Source organism: Ammodytes marinus (assembly GCF_949987685.1).
Source record: "Ammodytes marinus genome assembly, chromosome: 16".
Classification (NCBI taxonomy): Eukaryota; Metazoa; Chordata; class Actinopteri; order Uranoscopiformes; family Ammodytidae; genus Ammodytes; species Ammodytes marinus.
The window spans coordinates 10,368,898-10,388,133 of NC_137220.1; the positions used below are offsets into that span (position 1 = coordinate 10,368,898).

The 19,236-nt window shown below is 42.5% G+C and overlaps 1 protein-coding gene across 1 annotated transcript in view; it reads left to right on the forward strand.

Moving 5' to 3' along the window:
• The window catches only part of srcin1a (SRC kinase signaling inhibitor 1a), a gene marked incomplete at both ends in the record, with an annotated part of 79,035 nt that overhangs the window by 40,092 nt on the left and 19,707 nt on the right, over positions 1-19,236 (forward strand). Inside the window, 6 exons of the mRNA XM_080044031.1 lie at positions 7,794-7,820; positions 13,493-13,688; positions 14,993-15,288; positions 16,272-17,092; positions 17,556-17,657; positions 18,075-18,202. Coding sequence (XP_079900157.1) covers positions 7,794-7,820; positions 13,493-13,688; positions 14,993-15,288; positions 16,272-17,092; positions 17,556-17,657; positions 18,075-18,202 — 1,570 coding nt within the window. The remainder of the gene's footprint in view (positions 1-7,793; positions 7,821-13,492; positions 13,689-14,992; positions 15,289-16,271; positions 17,093-17,555; positions 17,658-18,074; positions 18,203-19,236) is intronic.

The window sequence follows — 19,236 nt, forward strand, 5'->3', positions numbered from 1 at the left end:
AGATGGGAGAAAGGATGACGACATGAGAGAGAGAGAGAGAAAGAGAGAGAGAGAGAGAGAGAGAATGGTGGTGGAGGAGGGGTTGGTGTGAGTGCAGCCTGTTTTACATGCAGGTCAGGTAACACAGCGCTACACACACCGCTACGAGGCTACGTCCTTCTGTTGGAGCTCTGTGGCCAACTCCAGCGACTTGCATACACACACATACATACACACACACATGCCTGCCTGTATATGTGTACATGGGTGTCTTTACGTAGCAGTCGCGAGTGCATTTAACTGCTCAGACCCAGGTTTAATATGACGTCTCAAACATACATCAGGAACACTGTCTCCTTGGAGCTCACAGCATATTTAATTCAACAGCAGGTTAAAAAGGACAAGATGTACATTGAAGCTTTAAGCGCTTGAGCAAAAAAATGACAATGATTGAAGAAATAATTTTCAGGAAGGACGATTATTAAGGGGTAATAACATGCATTCAAAATAAGCCCTGTAGAGGTTTCTCTTAGTGCACTATTTGCAACTCAAAGTCCCAGTTCGGTATATGTGCTGGTGTCAGCGGGGGCATCGGTTAAATCAACACGAGCGCTGAGGAATGAATGTGTTTACTTTCCCTGAAAACTGTGAGTAAGCCTCATTAAAGCAACAAACAGGGAAACACTGGCTGACACCGACACACAAAGACCACAAATCATTTCTGCACCATTAGAGCCAGCCTTTAGTCATTTAGCTCTGTGTAAAAAAAAAGAAAGATCATTAGCAATGTCTGAGCAAGTGAACAGCAATTATTTATGACGCACCAATGCTGCCCCTGAGCCGCTATCTGTCCAACAGATTGTCAAGGACAAAGCCGCACAGAATAACTGACAACTGACAACACGTGACCTAGCAGTCGACCTGGAAAGACCTCATTTGTTATTGGATCCCCGATAGTGACGCACTTCACCCATGAACTCTCAACCCTGAGTCTGACTGAAAAGTGTCTCTCTGACCACTTCACTTTGGAGGAGGTGCAGATTCAGAACTCTCACTCTCCTGTGAAAGAAGACAAAAGGCCTTGTTTTAAGCTATGTTATAATGCATTTTTTGAAGATTGGAGCTATTAAAATGTGTTTGATATTATTATATTAACCCGTAAAGGAGCATTGAATCCTTCAGATTGAAGACATACTGTACATAGGTTTCATTGGACAGTGACAATATGTGGCATTTAAAAACCATAAACAGAAGAAGAATCTAGGGGACACAAATTCTCCTTGGTGTCACGTTGAAGAATTGTCTTTGTGATAATAATTGCTTTGACATACGTTGGTAGAGATTTATATGCTAAGGTATTAGGAAAAGGAAGCGTGGGTTGAGATTATGCTTCTTGTCATTTTGAGTGGCCCACTTGTCTCTGTGCCAGCGAGGCTAGGTACTCTGAGATATATACTCTGGGTTTTTTTAACATTCAAAATAATAAACATCACACACATCAGCCAAGCATTACTTTCTGGACAGAGTAATACACAATACAATGCCTTGGCATAGCTACTACCTTTCAGAAGGTAGGTTATAATGTTCAGTTGTTAACAAATAAATACCAAAACTATTTCATGCTAACCTTTATAGTATCTCTTTTTGAAGTTAAATCGGCAGCGTCAATCTAAAGTCACAGTTTAATTCATTTCAATTGCATTCAAAAATGTGTTGATTTCTAGAATACTAACTGCTCAACAGTACCAGTATAGTCAATACTGTATAACGTTAGTATTTAGTATGTAATTGGGACACAGCAAATTTTGATTGCAGCATTGTTCCAAAGTCAAAGTTTTTATTAAAGGTGAAGTAAGCGGTTTATTTATATTAATATATGTTAAATCGCTCTTTATTCATACAGTAATCACTGGCACGATGTGCGCGTTTCATCAAGCCAATCTCTTAGTCAGCTGCTCTGCATGTAATAAGCAATTAAACTTTATGTAGTATCCCGAAACTTTATCCAATCACAAGAGAGAACGCTACAAACCGACACCCGTCCGCACCCGTCTCACTCATGGTCTCACTGCCGGTGCACGCCAGAGCGACACATGGGTGAATGTTTATGCGTCTACAATGGCGGAGCAGATAAAAATCCTTCCCAATGTCTGTTTTGTTGGTTTTTATCATGTTTTATCACGCTTATGGATCTGAGATGATGCTAGATAACTTGCTGCTCGAATACCGCAGTGCATTAATGTGGTGACGCAGGGACGAGCGAGGGGACTGCTAACTGCAGTAACTGACAGGAAGTTAGCTAAAAGAACCATTCCGCTTACAGCTCCTTTAACACTGGTCCTACCCTGTGTAAAATCTTTAAATTGTTCAATGATGTTACTTCACTATGGCTCCATGTCATCAACATAATCTCTTTGGTTTAATGGATAACACTAAATATTGTATCAAAAACCAAGCAAGAAGTTGCACCACAAAACATAAAGAAAAGAGAAATGAAAATGGAAAGTGAGAGAAGAGCTTAAAGTGAAAGAGGCTTTCAAAGACAGGCATCTGAGCTAAATGAGGGAACATTAAGTGAAAGATGATATCACAGTATGGTAATAATCAGTTGAAAACGCTCCCTCTGATGCTTGTGGACTGAAATAATAAAGTATTTTATTTAGACGGTATTAAAATGGAAGCTTGGTAATGAAAAACCAAGAAATATCATAAATCAAAACTTGCCTGTCATTCCCCCCCCCCCCCCCCCCATCCCTGTGCCTGGAGAGTAATGCGGGTCTTGCAGAAGGGAGGCTGAATGGATTGAAAATTGCCTGCAGATAAGAATAAGAACTAGAATAAGAGTTTGGATTAGAATTAAAATTCATGAACTCTGCCCCAATCTTTTCTTCTTTAATTTTTAATTTCATTTTGAGGTATTTCTGGGCTATCAGTGGTTTGCCCTGGTTTTGACTGTGTGGAGTTATGTTTGAATCGAAAGCTAACTTCCTGAGGCATCCAGCCAAGATGCGGGCACCTTTTTCAGACATGGCAGAGTGGCAGGAAGGGCAAATGGAGAGATAAGGGGAGATACGACAGGGGGCTGGTGGAAACACGCAGGTGAGGTGGCGCAATTCAGATGAAAAGATTAGGACAGCTCCATCCAGAGCTAAAGAGACAGCAGAGAACGATCAGGAGACAAAGCGGTTGCTTGGTGCTGAAATCTGAGAGAGAGGCCAACGTGGGAAAACAACAGAGTGGGCTGCTGTTTGATTCATTCATTCATTCATTTCATTTTCCTTTATTTAACCTCGAAAGATCAATTGAGGGGTGACCCTCTTTTACAATGACGTCGAGTTTGTACAGATACACAATATACAATGAGAATACATAACAAGTTTACACACACACACACACACACACACACACACACACACACACACACACACACACACACACAGACAACAACAATTTAAAACATTCAGATCAATTGAATGAGAGACATAATAGCCTAATTAAAACAGTTACAAGTGTAGAGGGGCTGATTCAAAATAATAATTTTAAATTGGTTAACAGTTATGAGTGTATTTATTTTAATTGTATGTTGTAGGCTGTTCCAGGAGTCAGGGGCACTATGGCTAAAAGCGGTTTTACCAAGCTCAGACCGGGCATAGGGGACATATAACATGAGCATGTCAGTTGAGCGGGTTTGATAAAGCCCATCTGAAATAAGCAGCATTTCTGTCAAATATAGTGGTAGCTTTCCAGTCAGAGCTTTATATATAAAAATATGCCAATGTGCATCACGTCTCTCCTTAAGGGAGGACCACCCAACCTTTTCATATAAAACACAATGGTGTGTATCATAAGCATCTCCTGTAATGAATCTCAAAGCAGAGTGAAATACAGAGTCTAGGAGTTTAAGGCATGAACGAGATGCATGCCGATAAACCACATCACCGTAATCAAGGACAGACATAAAAACTGCCTCAATAATCCTTTTCCTACTGAACAACGGGAAGGTGGCTTTATTCCTATAAAAATAACCAATCTTTTGTCGGAGACGACAGACAAGATTTTTTATGTGAAATGTAAAAGAGAGTTTTTCATCTATCCAGATGCCAAGATATTTATATTCAGTGACTCTTTCAATATGAGATCCATTATTTGTGTGAATAATAAGATCATTAAAATGTGTAATTCTTGCTCTGGAAAAGCACATATATTTTGTTTTTTCTATATTAAGGACAAGCCTGAGATCCACTAGACAGTTCTGCAGGGTGTTAAAAGAGCTCTGTAGGTTCTGAACAGATTGTTGCACTGAATCAGAAATGCAATACAGTACAGTGTCGTCCGCATACAAATGGGCATGGCAGTTTTGTAGTGATGAAACAATGTTATTGATGTAAATTGTGAATAGGACTGGACCTAAAATTGAGCCCTGCGGAACACCATTTGTAACTGTTAAAAACTCAGTTTGGTAGCTTCCCAGCTTAACTGACTGCTGTCTATCAGAGAGATAGTCCCTAAACCAGCTACATGTAGAATAATCAAAACCAATTTCATGCAGCCTCTCTAAAAGCAAATGGTGATCTAAAGTATCAAAAGCTTTTGACAGATCAACAAAAAGTGCTGCACAGTGCATTTTTTTATCGATAGCTGTAACAATGTTGTCTAAGACCAAAGTGACAGCAGATACAGTACTGTGGCCTGCCCTAAAACCAGATTGAAATGGACTCAAAATGGAAGCACTGGATAAAAAGGATTTCAACTGAGTATTAATGACTGATTCTAGAATTTTTGCCAGGCATGGGAGTTTGGAAATTGGCCTGTAATTGTTAAGATCACTTTTGTCACCCCCTTTATGTAATGGAATGACGTGAGCTTTTTTCCAGACTTTAGGAACAATACCAGAGGAGATGGAAAGATTAAAAATATGGGTTATTTGTTTTGATATGATAAGTGCAGAGAGATTTATTGAAAATGGGTCCAAATTGTCCTCTCCCATGTACTTCCTGGGGTTGATGGCAAGAAGCGCATCTACAACAATACTTGTTGGGACTTGAACAAGGCTGAAAAGAGGAGTTTTAGAGACAGGTGGTATGCTATTTTTATTTCTCGTGGTGGTAGGCGTAGAAGGCGTAGATACTCCATTGTGAAAGAGTTTACCAGCAGCTATGAAGTGTTTATTGAAAGCTAAACCAATTTCTTTCTGATCATTTAAAATCTGATCATTTATTTTTAACTGACTGGGAACAGTGCTAGAATTGTTTTTGTTATAATTCACAGCCTTCCAAAATAGTGCAGGGTTGGAGTAGCAGTTTGAAATTAGTTCGAGGTAGTAGTCTGATTTAGCTTTCCTAACCATGGATATGCACCTATTTCTGATTTGTCTGAAAGCAGTCCACTTGGAGTTTTCACCAGAGCGTCTAGCTAGGGACCATGCTTTATTTCTCTCTCTGCAAATATATCGGACAATTCATTTGTGAACCAGGGGTTTGATCTATTTTTTACTCTGTGCTTTTTAAGGGGTGCATGCTTGTTCAAAATGGAGGAGAAAGTATTGGTGAAAAATTCTAAGGCCAATTCCACATCAGATATTTCACTTGTGAGATGAATGTCACTTTGATAGAGTTCATTTAAAAATGCTTGCTCGTTAAAACCTTTAAAATTACGCTTAATGATGATTTTGGGTTGAGATTTTTTAAGATGAATACTTCTGATACAGGCCACCGGGCAGTGATCACTGATTCCAAGTTCAAAGACACCAGCAGAAACTATTTTATTGCTTTGATTTGATAATATTAAATCGATCAAAGTTGATTTTGCTGGGTTTTTTAGATTTGGTCTTGTGGGCTCAGTTATTATTTGTGTAAGATTTAGGTTGCTACATATTTCTTTAAAAGGTTCAGAGGCACCAGAAAGCCAGTCAATGTTAAAATCACCCATCATAATGACCTCTCTATTTACATATGGAGAGATTAAATGTGCTAGCTCACTCAAGGAGCTATTTACTGCTGAAGGGGGCCTGTATACACCAATTACAATAACACAATCATTTAACGATAAAGACAATTCCAAAGCAATAAATTCAAAGCAGCTTCGAACAGAGACAGCATGTAGTAATGATACAGAATAATGTGATTTTACATAGACAGCCACTCCCCCACCCCGTGTGGTCCTGTCTATTCTGAATAAACTATAATCATTTATTGCCACCATAGAGTCATGTGTACTGCTCTTCAACCATGATTCAGTCAGAACCAAGACATCTGGGTCAGCCTGAGATACTAAGATGTTAACATGGTCTAATTTATTGTGCTGAAGCAAACTTCTTATGTTTAAGTGAAGAAAACCCAAACCCTTTCTTGTTTTGAGGATGTTTGGTGAGTTTAGCTTTGATATGCTCATGTCCAGGTTATCAACAGCGGGGTGGTCCAACACAATTGACCTATTACACATAATAGGTACATTTTTCAAGTTACTTGTAATCCCAAGTGGTCTGTGGCGTGACCTGTAAAATCTATGAGGAGGGATTAATGATGATCTGACAGACTGACATACAGGGATTGGGTGAGTTTTTATAGTAATGGATGTTCCAGGCCTGGAGGGGGCGCTAGATGCATGGGGACTAGTGGTCATGGAGGCTGTGTCACGTGAGCTAACTACCTCTTGACTGACCAGGTGTGGAGATAGTCAATCATGCTGGACAGAGTTTGCAAGAGGAGTGACGCTAGGAACCGATTTTATTGTTAAGAGCATATTGCTGGCCAGAAGATGTTTCCCTTGTTTGTTTAAATGCAAACCATCGCTGGCAAAGAAAGACGGTCTGTTCCAGAAAACGTTAAAATTGTCGACAAAGGGAATGCCCATGGAGAGACAATACTGTTTGAGCCAAACATGAAGTTGGCGTGCGCGGCTGAATTTGATGTCACCAAATCGAGGGGAAGGCATGGGACCAGAGACGATACATTGTTTCCCAGCGGTCAGGACGGAATCGATTAGGGCTTTAAAATCAGTTTTAAGACTTTCTGACTTTTCTGACTTAAGGTCATTTGAGCCGATATGTGTCACGACCATAGATGCAGCGGGATTACTGTGGATAATGTGTGGTAGCACTGAGTTGATGTGGGATACCTGGGCACCGGGATAGCAGAAGGTCTCCGCCCTCGGCAGGAGAACTTGTCGGACCATGGATGAGCCAATGAGGAGGCACTGGAGCTCCGCTGCTCGGCCCTGCTGCGCTGCAGAGCAACCAGGTGAAGGCCGGGCTGGATCATTAGCCTGCAGTGTTGATGCCCGCGGTCCAGAGCGGCAAAGTTGCGTAGGTTGAGCCGGGCGTCTGGTGGATCCTTCTGATCGTCTGATTCGATTTCACTCTTTTCATTTCCTCCCTCTTCGCCACTTATAGCCAACAACGCAATCTTGTTTCAGGTGTGCTGTAACCGGACACCTGCAAAACACATCTACCCCCCAATCCCCCATTAACACCAATCAAACTGAATGATTGTGGTTTCGATGCTCGCATTAGATGAAGCTGTCAACAATATGAATGAGTTTCATAAATAGCCTATCGGAACACATTACATGAAAACAATTTAGAAAATGGAAACTGATAATGCTTTTGGTGGAAGGACGACACATTGTTTTTTTTATGTCAAAGTCCTTCATTCAGACAATGTACCCTCCAGGGCAGCTGGTTCTATGCACCATTTGTTTCACAATGGCTTATTGTTTGTCAGTGAACATTATAATGGAAGTAAATGTCTAACTGTGTCTCTTTTTCTCTGTCTGTGTTCTTCTCTTCCCTCTTGTGTCCTTCATGAACTCCACAGCAACAGCCCAACTACTGGAGCTTTAAGGTCAGTGCTGCGTGTCAAAATGTCCCTTTGTGTACCTCTGTGTTTTGCCATCCTCCTGTCCATTTTGTGTGTGTGTGTGTGTGTGTGTGTGTGTGTGTGTGTGTGTGTGTGTGTGTGTGTGTGTGTGTCATGTCAGACTCGTCAGGCATCACTAGCCTATCTTCTTGGTCCTCTGGCTCATGCAACACCCAGCTCACTTGGCAGTTGGCACCTCTCAGCTCTTCGGGCAGTGTGTGTGTGTGTGTGTGTGTGTCTGTGTGTGCGTGTACGTGTGTGTGTGTGTGTGTGCGTGTGCGCAGGGTTGCAGGGGGCAGAGGTGTCAGTGGTGGCGACGGCTTAAACTTCTTCAGCTCCATTTAATCTGCACAAGACGATTCTCTCTGGATTTATGATACCCCCAGTCAGCTAGCATTAATGGCCAGAAGCCATGTGACCTTGGTGAAGTATTACCTAGACTGAGCGACACATTAAGAAGACATTTTAGACATGCCGCCGAGGCTTTCCTGAAATTATGCCTTGACATCAGCACAGAGGCTTGAGTCATTGCAGGTATGCAGACAGTATTTTATCCACGTTACTGAGAATAAGTATAGCTTCTAAAGGCATCAAGACATATTATTGAGTGTATAGCACTTATGCTGAATTTTAGGAGTTTTGTCTTTTTGTTTGCTCTTATGCGTCTTAATTTGTATCTCTTCATTGTGGCATTAGACCTCACAGAGGCAGGCAGGGAGGTGTGCCATGTAAACAGAGCGAGTTAAAGAACATATTGGTGTGTGTGTGTGTGTGTGTGTGTGTGTGTGTGTGTGTGTGTGTGAGTATGTGCGTAAGAGAGAGAGAGAGGGGGGAGGGCAAGGGCTCATGCTCACAATATCATTTGGACAGGGTGGAAATGTTGCTGAATATCAATAGCAATTTATCCCTCGCTCCACAAAGTTCTTTATCCTAAAACGTCAGTCCACACCTCAAAGCTTTTTAGTTTACAACAATATGGAGCTGAGAAGGAATGTTTCAAATGTGGTACCCTGAGTTTTTGCTTGAAAATTGCCCGACAAAGTTCGTTGCTGCTGCCGATCAATCGATCCTCTAACTGTTGCAGCAATCGCAAAATTGCATTTGTTTGTTTTGTGTAGTAGATTACTCACTTAACAGAAAGAGTGTGGATTTATTTCTTGGCCCCACAAGGTGGTAATAAAACTGTAGAATGAAACCACCCAAAAGGTCCATGTGGCAACAGATCTAAAGCTATTTGCTTTCTTTTGTTGACACCTCATCCTGCTCAATTTTCTTCATTTCGCACTAAAGCTTCTGGAAGCTGTCCTGCTCCCTCATCCCACCAGCTCTATTTCTAAACCTGACTCCCTCCCTGGATTCCCCTGCCCGCTGAAAATAAACACTCAACAAAACTGCTATCATGACTGCACTTCACAACATTTTTATCTGTGAAAACAGAAAATGTATATCAAGTATGTTGTCAGATACAAGTGTTACATATATACATTCTTTTTTAAACCTCATTGATGATGCCAATTACAGGTGTAGGGCAACTACATCTTAAAAGAAATTGTCTGTCTATACACATACATACATACATACATACATACATACATACATACATACATACATACATACATACATACATACATACATACATACATACATACATACATACATACATACATACATACATACATACATACATACATACATACATACATACATACATACATACATACATACATACATACATACATACATACATACATACATACATACATACATACATACATACATACATACATACATACATACATACAGTAGGTCCTTGCCACTCTTTGAAGCTACTGTTATGAAAAGGAAAATACAATCACTACCAGTAATATCAGCCATCATTTAAATTTTTGCTCCTCTTCTCGAGTGAACCGACTGCATCGATGCACAGTTCACAGCAATTTCGGCAAAGCAATTTGTTCCATGCATTGACAACTCCGGGTATATGAAGAGTCCGGACTTTAGGGGGAAGTTGGATGTTGGGCATTGTGTGCAGGCAGAAGATTGGCCCGAGAGTTGGGAAAAGATAGAGAGAAATAATGATAGAGCTGGGAATAGCAAGTAGAGACAAACGGATGTGAGAGATGGATCGATTTTGAGGGAGCTGTTATCTCTCTCCATTTTTCTACAAGTGAGATCTGTCAATTTTTTTTTGTGTGTGGAAAAAGAGCCAAGTGTTATGGGATAGAGATAGAAACAAAGGCTTTAAATCCACCAATGCAGACAGCAACAGCAAAAGCATGGCACCTGGATACGGCTTTTGGCCTCTGCCACGAGAGACCGAGACTGATGTGTTGATGTAAAGTAGCTCAGGTTAGAATCAGAAGTGAGCTTTGGGATTTGTGATAGAGAGGACAAGTGAGTGACAGCAGGGGATAAAAAGGGAGAAGAGGAAGACAGACAACAAGAGGCAAAGACAGACACAATAAATATATTATTTGAAAGAGAGCCACAAATGGAGACACAAATAACAAAATAGATAAGGTTTTCGGTGTGATGGCTGTGATTACTTATTTTTCCAAATAGTTTACCTATGTTTTATTTACATTTCAAAATGGTTCTCCTCTTATTCCTAGGCTAAGAAATTCTCAGTTGCCAATTGTACAAGGTTAAGAGGTTTTTGCCGACCGAGTAACACTACATTGATGTGTCTAGATGGATGTTTGATGAGATGTGCTCTCTTAAAATATATACCAAGGCTACCATACATTGAGCTTAAAACAGCGAAGTGTATATGTGTGTGTGTCTGTGTGTGTGATTGTTTGTGTGTCTGTGTGCTTCTGTGTCTTTGTGCTTCTGTGCAAACGCTTGACACAAGAAACAACATAGTGAGAGGTTGACTCTAATGCACTTTGTAGCCTAAGGTCTGTGGTCAGACTGCTGTGGCCCACTTTCAATTGTATTTGCTTCTGCTCCACGTAAAATCATACTACTTCTTGCTTTTTCCTCTCTTATGCTGTGCCCTTATAACAGTTTTAAGTTCTTAACAGTAATAAGGAAACTGTGGAAGAAGACTGGATTACTCTAAATTTTAAGAAAAGTTTGAGATGGAGGGAAGGCAGGAGGGAGGTGTAGGAGGAGGATTTGAAAAAAAATTACACAAGGTAAAAGCAGTTTCCTTTCAAAGGAGGCACCGAAACACCATCATGTATAATACTGGCATGTCTAACAGGACCAGAAGCTGATGCATAGATGACCAGATGGTGTATTCACATATAATATTTACAATGCAGAGTTACTGCAGATAGATTTTCAGTTTTCATATCACATAAACCACCAATATGGACGATAATGTATTGAGCCTGTAGATGACTTAGAGGGTATATAGAAACATCTGCCAGAAGCTCACACACACACAAACATACTCTGTCACTGTCTTTTTTCAGCAGCACATTCAAACTACTAGTTGTTGAGAGAGTAGAACATTACTCACACATCACTGCACAGACTTTTTCTCTCTTTCACAAATGATTTTACATTCAAGTCTACAGACGTTGCAAGAGGGCGAACCCAGTCACGCAGCACCATATTCTCAATTATCCTTTTCTGTTCATAAAAAGCTTCACCTCTAGGTTATTAGCCTTTAAAAAAAATCCTCAAGTTCACTGGTCGAATGACTCAAGATTTTAAAAAAAAAGTCTGTGTTTCACTCCTTTATCTTTTTCTTAAATATAATTATACTATTTCTGGATGTTGCTGGAGGAGTAATAGGGTTCAGCTCAGGAAACTGGTTCCACTACAGATCCAGTTTCAAGTTGGTGAAATACTTTTCTTTTGTTTCAAACTGTTCCTTTACGTAAGAAGTTACAGCAGTCATAAATAACATATGCCTTCTGAAATTGGTGAAATTTAAACAAGAATTAGTGGAAGGGTTTCAAATCATAGATGAATCTAATCCATAAACAGGTTTTAGTAGTAGATTGAAACAAGATGAAATGCTATCAAACCCCAGCCTAAGTATGTATAGTAGTGTATCTAACCCCTTGATATCTTTCATATCCCACTGTTTCTGGACAGACTATGACACAGTGCCGTATGTGCTGCTGTTGGCTGTGTTTTTGTTCAGTGTGGTCACAGTTTAGATAAATGACCCTATTAAAAAACACTGGGGCGGTTATCGGTCAGCATCACTGTCCTTCTGCGTGCTCAGACACCGTCTGCCGCCACTATCACTGGACACCACCACCATTATGATTCTGTGTGTGTGACTGATTCATGTGTGTGTGATAGTGGCAGAAGGAACGTATATTATAAAAAGGATTGTTCCGCTTCTCAGTCACGATAGGGGATTTATAATATGCCTTGTACACACACACATCCGATAGCATATGATTGTTGCAGGGACATGTTTCTTCAGGCCCGTTTGGTTTAGTTAACTTTTTTTTATGATTAATTGGTTATAATCTAACATGCTCACACAATTACGGTTTAGATACTTAGCAATGCTTGTATTTGTTAATCAGCACTAGACATAAACAAAGTAAAGCTGAGGCTGATAGGAATGTTATTACTTTTGCAGGTATGCCCTTAATGATTGGACAACTTATGATTGTCTGTGCAAAATGTCATGGCAAATCTAATAGATTTGTATCAGTTCGACATTTAGTGGGTAGGCGGGGGACGAACCTCCGACCCTGCATTCCAGAGGATGACCACCCTACCCACTTCACCACTGCCGCCCCTGAGTATTAGTATGGCCTCCTGTCTTATTGCCCAATTAACAAAATCACATATTGATGTATGGGTGTGTCCTTGAGCACAGGGGATCGCCCTCTGTGTAGCTTTTGTGTCAGATTCTCTCGTTAATTAAATGCTACATTCATAAAAGCCACGGTAAGTCCATGCTGCACTTTGATTCAGGCAGAGAAGGGAGAGAGGGGAAATCTTTAGAAAGAGGTGGAAAAACTGCTGTGTTCATCATGGCCCAGGGAGGCGGGGACAGGCACAGCTACTGTACTGTGTCTAAGGGTGTGTCTGCCTCTGCAATCCAAACAATCTGCAGACAGCATTCTGGGAGCTCATTACAGCAGCCCTCTGAGCTGGAGGAGATGCTATACGGCGGTGGGGGATCTAGAGGAGCCAGTTGACTGAGCTCAGCCCCATCTGCACTAACAGTCTTCCAGCAAGAGATGCCTTGGCATAGCCCAGTAGGATAAGCCCTCAGTGACAAGACCAGGATTTGCATGAGCTTCTCCTCCCATGCCACAAGCGCTTGTTTAAACTTTGGAGCAGCGCAGGGAGTTTGGGAGGTGTGCAGAATTGTTAAAAACATGACATAACTAGCTTCTTAACCACCATAGGTGATTTGTGAAGGCGGGATCCCCTGGAGAGCTGTGCCAATTGAGAAACAACTATATTGTATTTTTTTTCTGCTGCTGCATTCAAGTGATGTCAGATGCGGTTGACGCTAGTAATCGTTGGGTGAATGGCTGGCGGCTAGACCATTGTCAAGGTCTCGTTAATCCTGTTATTTGGCTTCATTGTGTGATGTCTCACTGTGTCTCTTCTGGTTGGTCTTACTCCCATCAGCCCCCCTGTCCAATCCATTCTCTCCGCCTTGATTTCACCTCTCATGACTAAATGAGGGTGTGTCTCAATGTGTCCTCTCTCTCCTCGTGCAGAGCCGCAGTCCAAGGCATTCCCAGTCCACCCAGTCTGGGCTCGCTGACCAGGCCGCCAAGCTCTCCTTTGCATCGGCCGAATCCTTGGAGACCATGTCTGAAGCCGACATGCCCATCAACTTTAACCGGATGAACCGATTTCGCCAGAGTCTGCCGCTGTCTCGCTCTGCCAGCCAGAATAAGCTACGATCTCCAGGTTAATATTTGAAGCGCTGCTGGCAAGCTCTGTCACAACAACACGCCGGTTTGGGGACTCCAGGCAGATCTCAAGCTGTCTGTTTATCTCATGTAGCTGCTGATGTAAACGACTGTGATTACAGAGAATGGGATGGGGCTGTATACTCTCACCGTAACAATTTAAGTCTAGTCTAATTGCTCTTCTACAGAGAACTGGAGAGCAGTGAGTCCCTTGATTACAAACATTTCTCAAATGGTTAGAAAACTTTTTTTCTTTTTATTCCTTACTTATAATCACGCAGAATGTGAAAACACACTTTGTTTCATGACGTCTGCGCAGGTGTACCATAAGCCTGATATAATAGTTAATTATATTTAGTATAACATTTTGAAGCATTTTATTTTGTTAAGATAGTTTAATTTTGGTGACAGTGACAATGCAAGCCTGTGTTAATCATACACTGACTCATACACAGACTGAGGGCAGGTTTTTGTGTAACTGCAAAACTAAACAGCAGAGACACAGGTCCACTTCTAATGGGAATGTAGAGGGGACTAGTGTAGTGTTGGGCTTTCTCAGATTCACAGTGACCAAGATGTGGTGTCACATCAGGTATACTGTGTAAAAAAGTATCTTTAAAACTAAAGTGGCAGTGACTGATGAGTTCAGACAGAAGTAGAACAGCGATGCTGCCAGTCCTCTCCTCTCCATGCCTCTTTACTAACCACTCTCTTTGTTTTCTTCTCTCCCAAACTCATCTGCAATATCTCACTTCTTTTGCTTGACTTTTAATCACTGCTCTTTCTTTGCTTTGTTTGTTCTATTTGTTTGTCCAACGCTGTATGCAGAAGAATATGCAGGTTAGTCAGGCATCAGATTCATCTTCACCTTTTTAAAATCAAGGGTTGCAGCATCTTAACAAAGTTTTCTATTAAGTGGGGCCATTATTTTGGGGTAATTTGCTGTCCATCATTTGAATATTGATTGAAGGTAAAAGTTTTATTTATAAAAAGATTGTACAATTTTGCCACCTTATATGTTCCTTTTAGCTGTGATTTCTCACACAGCGGAAGCGTTCTCACATTCAAAAAAGGAAGAACTTGTTTTTATTCTGTCAGTGATGATTCAAGCTGATATCTGACATTAAAAATCAGTATCTGGAGGGATCCTTATTCACAACACTATATATCTTTCAAAATTGCCAAACATTCTACAGGGTTTGACAGAATATATTGTTCTGCTTGTTAGTTATTCTTTCCATCCAGCTGAAGCCCTTGCCTTAAACACCCAATGGTCTCTCTCCCTTATCCCTCTCCCTCTAGGCGTGCTGTTCCTGCAGTACGGGGACGAGACGCGTCGGGTGCACATCACCCATGAGCTGAGCAGCCTGGACACGCTGCACGCGCTCATCGTGCACATGTTCCCTCAGAAGTTGACGGCGGGGATGCTGAAGTCTCCCAACACGGCCATCTTGATCAAGGACGAGGCCCGCAACGTCTTCTACGAGCTGGAGGACGTCCGGGACATCCAGGACCGCAGCGTCATCAAGATTTTCCGCAAAGAGCCCATTTATGCATCCTATCCAGCTGCTGCACACCTGGCCAATGGAGACCTGAGGGTGAGGAGAGGGGAGCTGGGGGGGGGGGGGGGGGGGGGGGGGCTTGGGGAGGTGAATAGGGCAAACTGGGTTATTTTCTTCCTGCGAGTCTGATGTTTTGACTCTGAGCTGTCAGTGAGAATTTTGTTGAAATTGCAAAAAGTACAATGACAGGAAAGGCTCGGCTTTAAGGACCGCAACAACTCCGAGCCTCTACATAAAGAGTAGCAGTGTGCTGGTAAATAGTGTTTTTTTTTTGTATTTCATGATAACTTTTGACAGGCTGTTGCGGTGTAATTGGGTTGCTAATTTAACAGGTATTCCTCCTGGAAATGCAGTTTCTTATCTTCAAGTAGGCCATCTGTTGCTCTGCAGACCAGAAAACAATGTTCCTCTGTCAAATGAGCATATTTTAACAGCCGAGGCTATTTCTGCTTCAGTGAGGATCAAGGAAGCCTAAGGGAGACCTTTTCTTTTTTAATGATTTCATACAAAACCCTGCTTACCATCTGCATTATTCACACAATACTGAGAATCCAACTGCTCTTATCCATGCAAGAAGGCAGTGGGAAATGCTCATTATGCCTGTGTATATGTGCTATACTGTTGTGTTTATGTGTATGTGTTTGTGAATGTTCTCATTCTTGTTTGTGCCTTTGTATACAGACTACACACAGCTGACAACCAATCAAGCTATAGAAACATGAAAACAATTTCAACAAACCCTCAAACTGAGTTCAATACCAGAAAAATCTTAAACTCTTTTATTCGGCAAAAACCAACAATCATAAAAGTTACTCATCTACTTTCATGGTTAACGTTGGATGCACAGTCCATGTGTTCTTTGTAAGGGTAACAGGGGTAGAAAAAAAAAGATCATCTCATTTTGGCATCGGCGTACTGTGACAGCCTGTGACGGTCGTCCTCAGATAGGCAAATGCAGCGCTCTCATCTGTCGGTCTCCATGGTAACCCTTGTCCCCCCCCTGTTTGTTCATTTTTCAGAGGGATATGGTGTACTCTTCCTCTCGTGACTCGTCCCCGACTCGCCGCATCAACACCCTGCCTTCCTCCTCCTCGTCATCTGGCTCCCCGTCCCGCTCACGCCTCTCCTACAGCGGGGGCCGTCCTCCGTCCATAGCCGGCTCCCATTCCCAGCACGCCCAGCACGAACAGCCGCGACATGCCCACCACCCGTCTGCTGGCCACGGTGTCAACGCCGGCCTGTCTCCCTCGCCCAGCGCCATCCTGGAGCGCCGCGACGTCAAGCCCGACGAGGAGACTTCTGCCAAGAACATGGCGCTGATGAAGAACGAGAGTCTGTACGCCGACCCCTACAGCCTGATGCACGAGGGCCGCCTCAGCATCGCCTCCACCCAGTCCTTAGCCGCCATCGGAGACCCCTTCAGTTTCCCTGTATCTGCCGGCCTGTACCGCCGCGGCTCCGTACGCTCACTTAGCACCTACTCGGCCGCAGCCGACCTGGAGGATTCTCTCTACAAGCCTGGAGGTTCACTCTACTCCGACACATACTCCTCGGCCACGTTGGGTATGGGCTTTCGCATGCCGCCGTCGTCCCCGCAGAAAATCCCCGACATGCAGATGAGGGACAGGGACTCGTATTCCAGCTCCCCCAGCAGAGCCTCACCGGTCAGGCAAGCCTTCCGCAAGGACTCGGCCTCCTCCTCTGTGTTTGTGGATAGCCCCAAGTCCAGGCCCAGCTCAGGTTCAGAACCCCTGTGTCTGACAGCCGGGCCAGGGGAGGGCGGCAGGGCCACGCCCGGGTTTGGTTCTTCAATGTCTGGACAAGACTCTGACATCAGCAGGTCAGTACAAGTCTGTGGTCAATTTAATTAAGGTACGTTGTTGTACTTTTTTAAAGAGGGTTCTGAAAATCTATTTCTCATCAAGCTTCTGAGCAATGGAGAGCCTTATGTGAAAACAATATTGTCAACCAATTTTTTGTTATCTGCCTAATTTGCGGGAAATGTGGATATGTTGAAAAAGTTGATCTGCATGTCTGGTTTACATGAGTTAATGACACATTTTTGTAACTTACTTGATTAGCATTTAATTTTACAAATAAAGGTTTAAGTTTCAAGCCTAGTACTTTTGAAGCTTTATTGCTTAATGAATATGTATGTATATACTTTATATGCATATGTATATTGCATATTTACACAGCAAATTATATTTTATTTTGTAGCCTATGTAATCTGTAGGGTTCATCTGCCTGTGCCTGAGTGTGTTAAGCATTTGGTGATAGATCTTTGGTATTGGCTTTGGCAGGGATCAACGTCTGGAGCGTATGGAGGCGATGGAGAAGCAGATAGCCAGCCTTACCGGCTTGGTCCAGAGTGTGCTGACCAGAGCACCTGACAGTGACAGCACGTAAGACCCTCCATTATACCCCATTAACCCTCTAAAGCTCACGGATACCGCTTCAGCTCAGAAACACAGGCAGGGCTATTGACAGGAACAGCAGCGGCCTATTATCAGAGCCATTATCAGCAGTGAAGTGGTACAATCCTTTCTGTGAGCACAGCACAAGTAAAGAGCACACTCAACATTAGCTGCGGGGCACAGTGCTATTGATTTACGCATTGATAAATAGAGATGTGTTAGATAGCTTTTCGGCAGAGTTCCTTATTTACATTGGACATTCTTATCATGTCACCTCACTAACACAATAGAGGCTCATTAACAAGACAACAAAACTTGTTAATGCGATGAGTCTGATAGTGTGGAGTAGTCGTGCTGTTAGCGTTAGCACTGTAATTGCCTTGCCCTGTGGCGGTTGATTCCCAGATGTGGCCTGCTGCGTCTCTGCATGATGGCGGGCTGCCCTCCGGACCAAGGGACGGAGTTCTCACGGCCATTACCTTTCTCTTCCAGCGAGAAGACCGATACCAACAGCGACGGCTCCGCCACCGGAAGTGAGTACAGCAGCGCAATCGTAACTCTTGTACTTGTTACTAACACGCCGCTGCAATGTGTGAATCTCTGCTCTTTTTTTTAGAAAATCTATTAGACAATAGTTTTATTTTCCTGAAAACAATGCACTGATGAATTTTAAGAGGATAATGGACACACACAGGCAAGTGATGGTAACTTCCCGGTTTATGGGTTGCATGTTATCCAATTTCTCATTCTGTATCTAAATTTGATGATGCTAGCACAGTGGGAGCAAGGACAACTTGTCAGCCTGTCTTTTTCACCTGAAGGTTTCAGTTAAGGAAAGCTGGTGGTTTGGTCTTGTGGACGGAACCAGGGTTAAAACGTTTTTTTGATATTGTTTGCCTTTTAGTTCTGGTCCAGTTCATGTTCACACTCAGTGCGTTTACATGCAGACTCATAATCGGATAACTAAACGAATAAGACCTCAACAGGACTTTTAAACTGCATGTAAACACCTTTATCCGATCTCCTTCGGACACAAATCGGCACAATAACGGACAAGAGAAGTCGGATAAGAACACCTAGATAATTCGTTCATTGTCGGCTTTCTCTCTGCATGTATACAGGGATCGGACATCGCATATCGGACTTCTCGTTCTGTGCTTGTGTGCCTGCGCGTGATAGGCTACACCATGGGTTATTGACGGAAGAGAACCGGACGTGGCTCTAAAACCACTTGTTGAAAGCATGGTTGAAAGGGCTACAGCGCCACCTAGCATAGTGGAGCCAGCCATGCATCGGACATTTATCCGATTTCTGAAAGGCCATGTATACTCAGACAAGTGACACGGTCCGTTCGAGTGTCTTGTTCGATATATGTGATAATTCAATCTAGTTGTGCCATGTAACCGCACTGACTGACTTTGAACTAACGAACCAAGAGCTGTAAACATGTTGTTATGCAGATTGGCAGGTAACTTGTTGATTGGACCGTTTTGGTGACTTTCATCCTACATCTTCAACGCATCATCGCAGCACATTTGACAGCAAGTCCTGCAGTGCTTTAAATTAA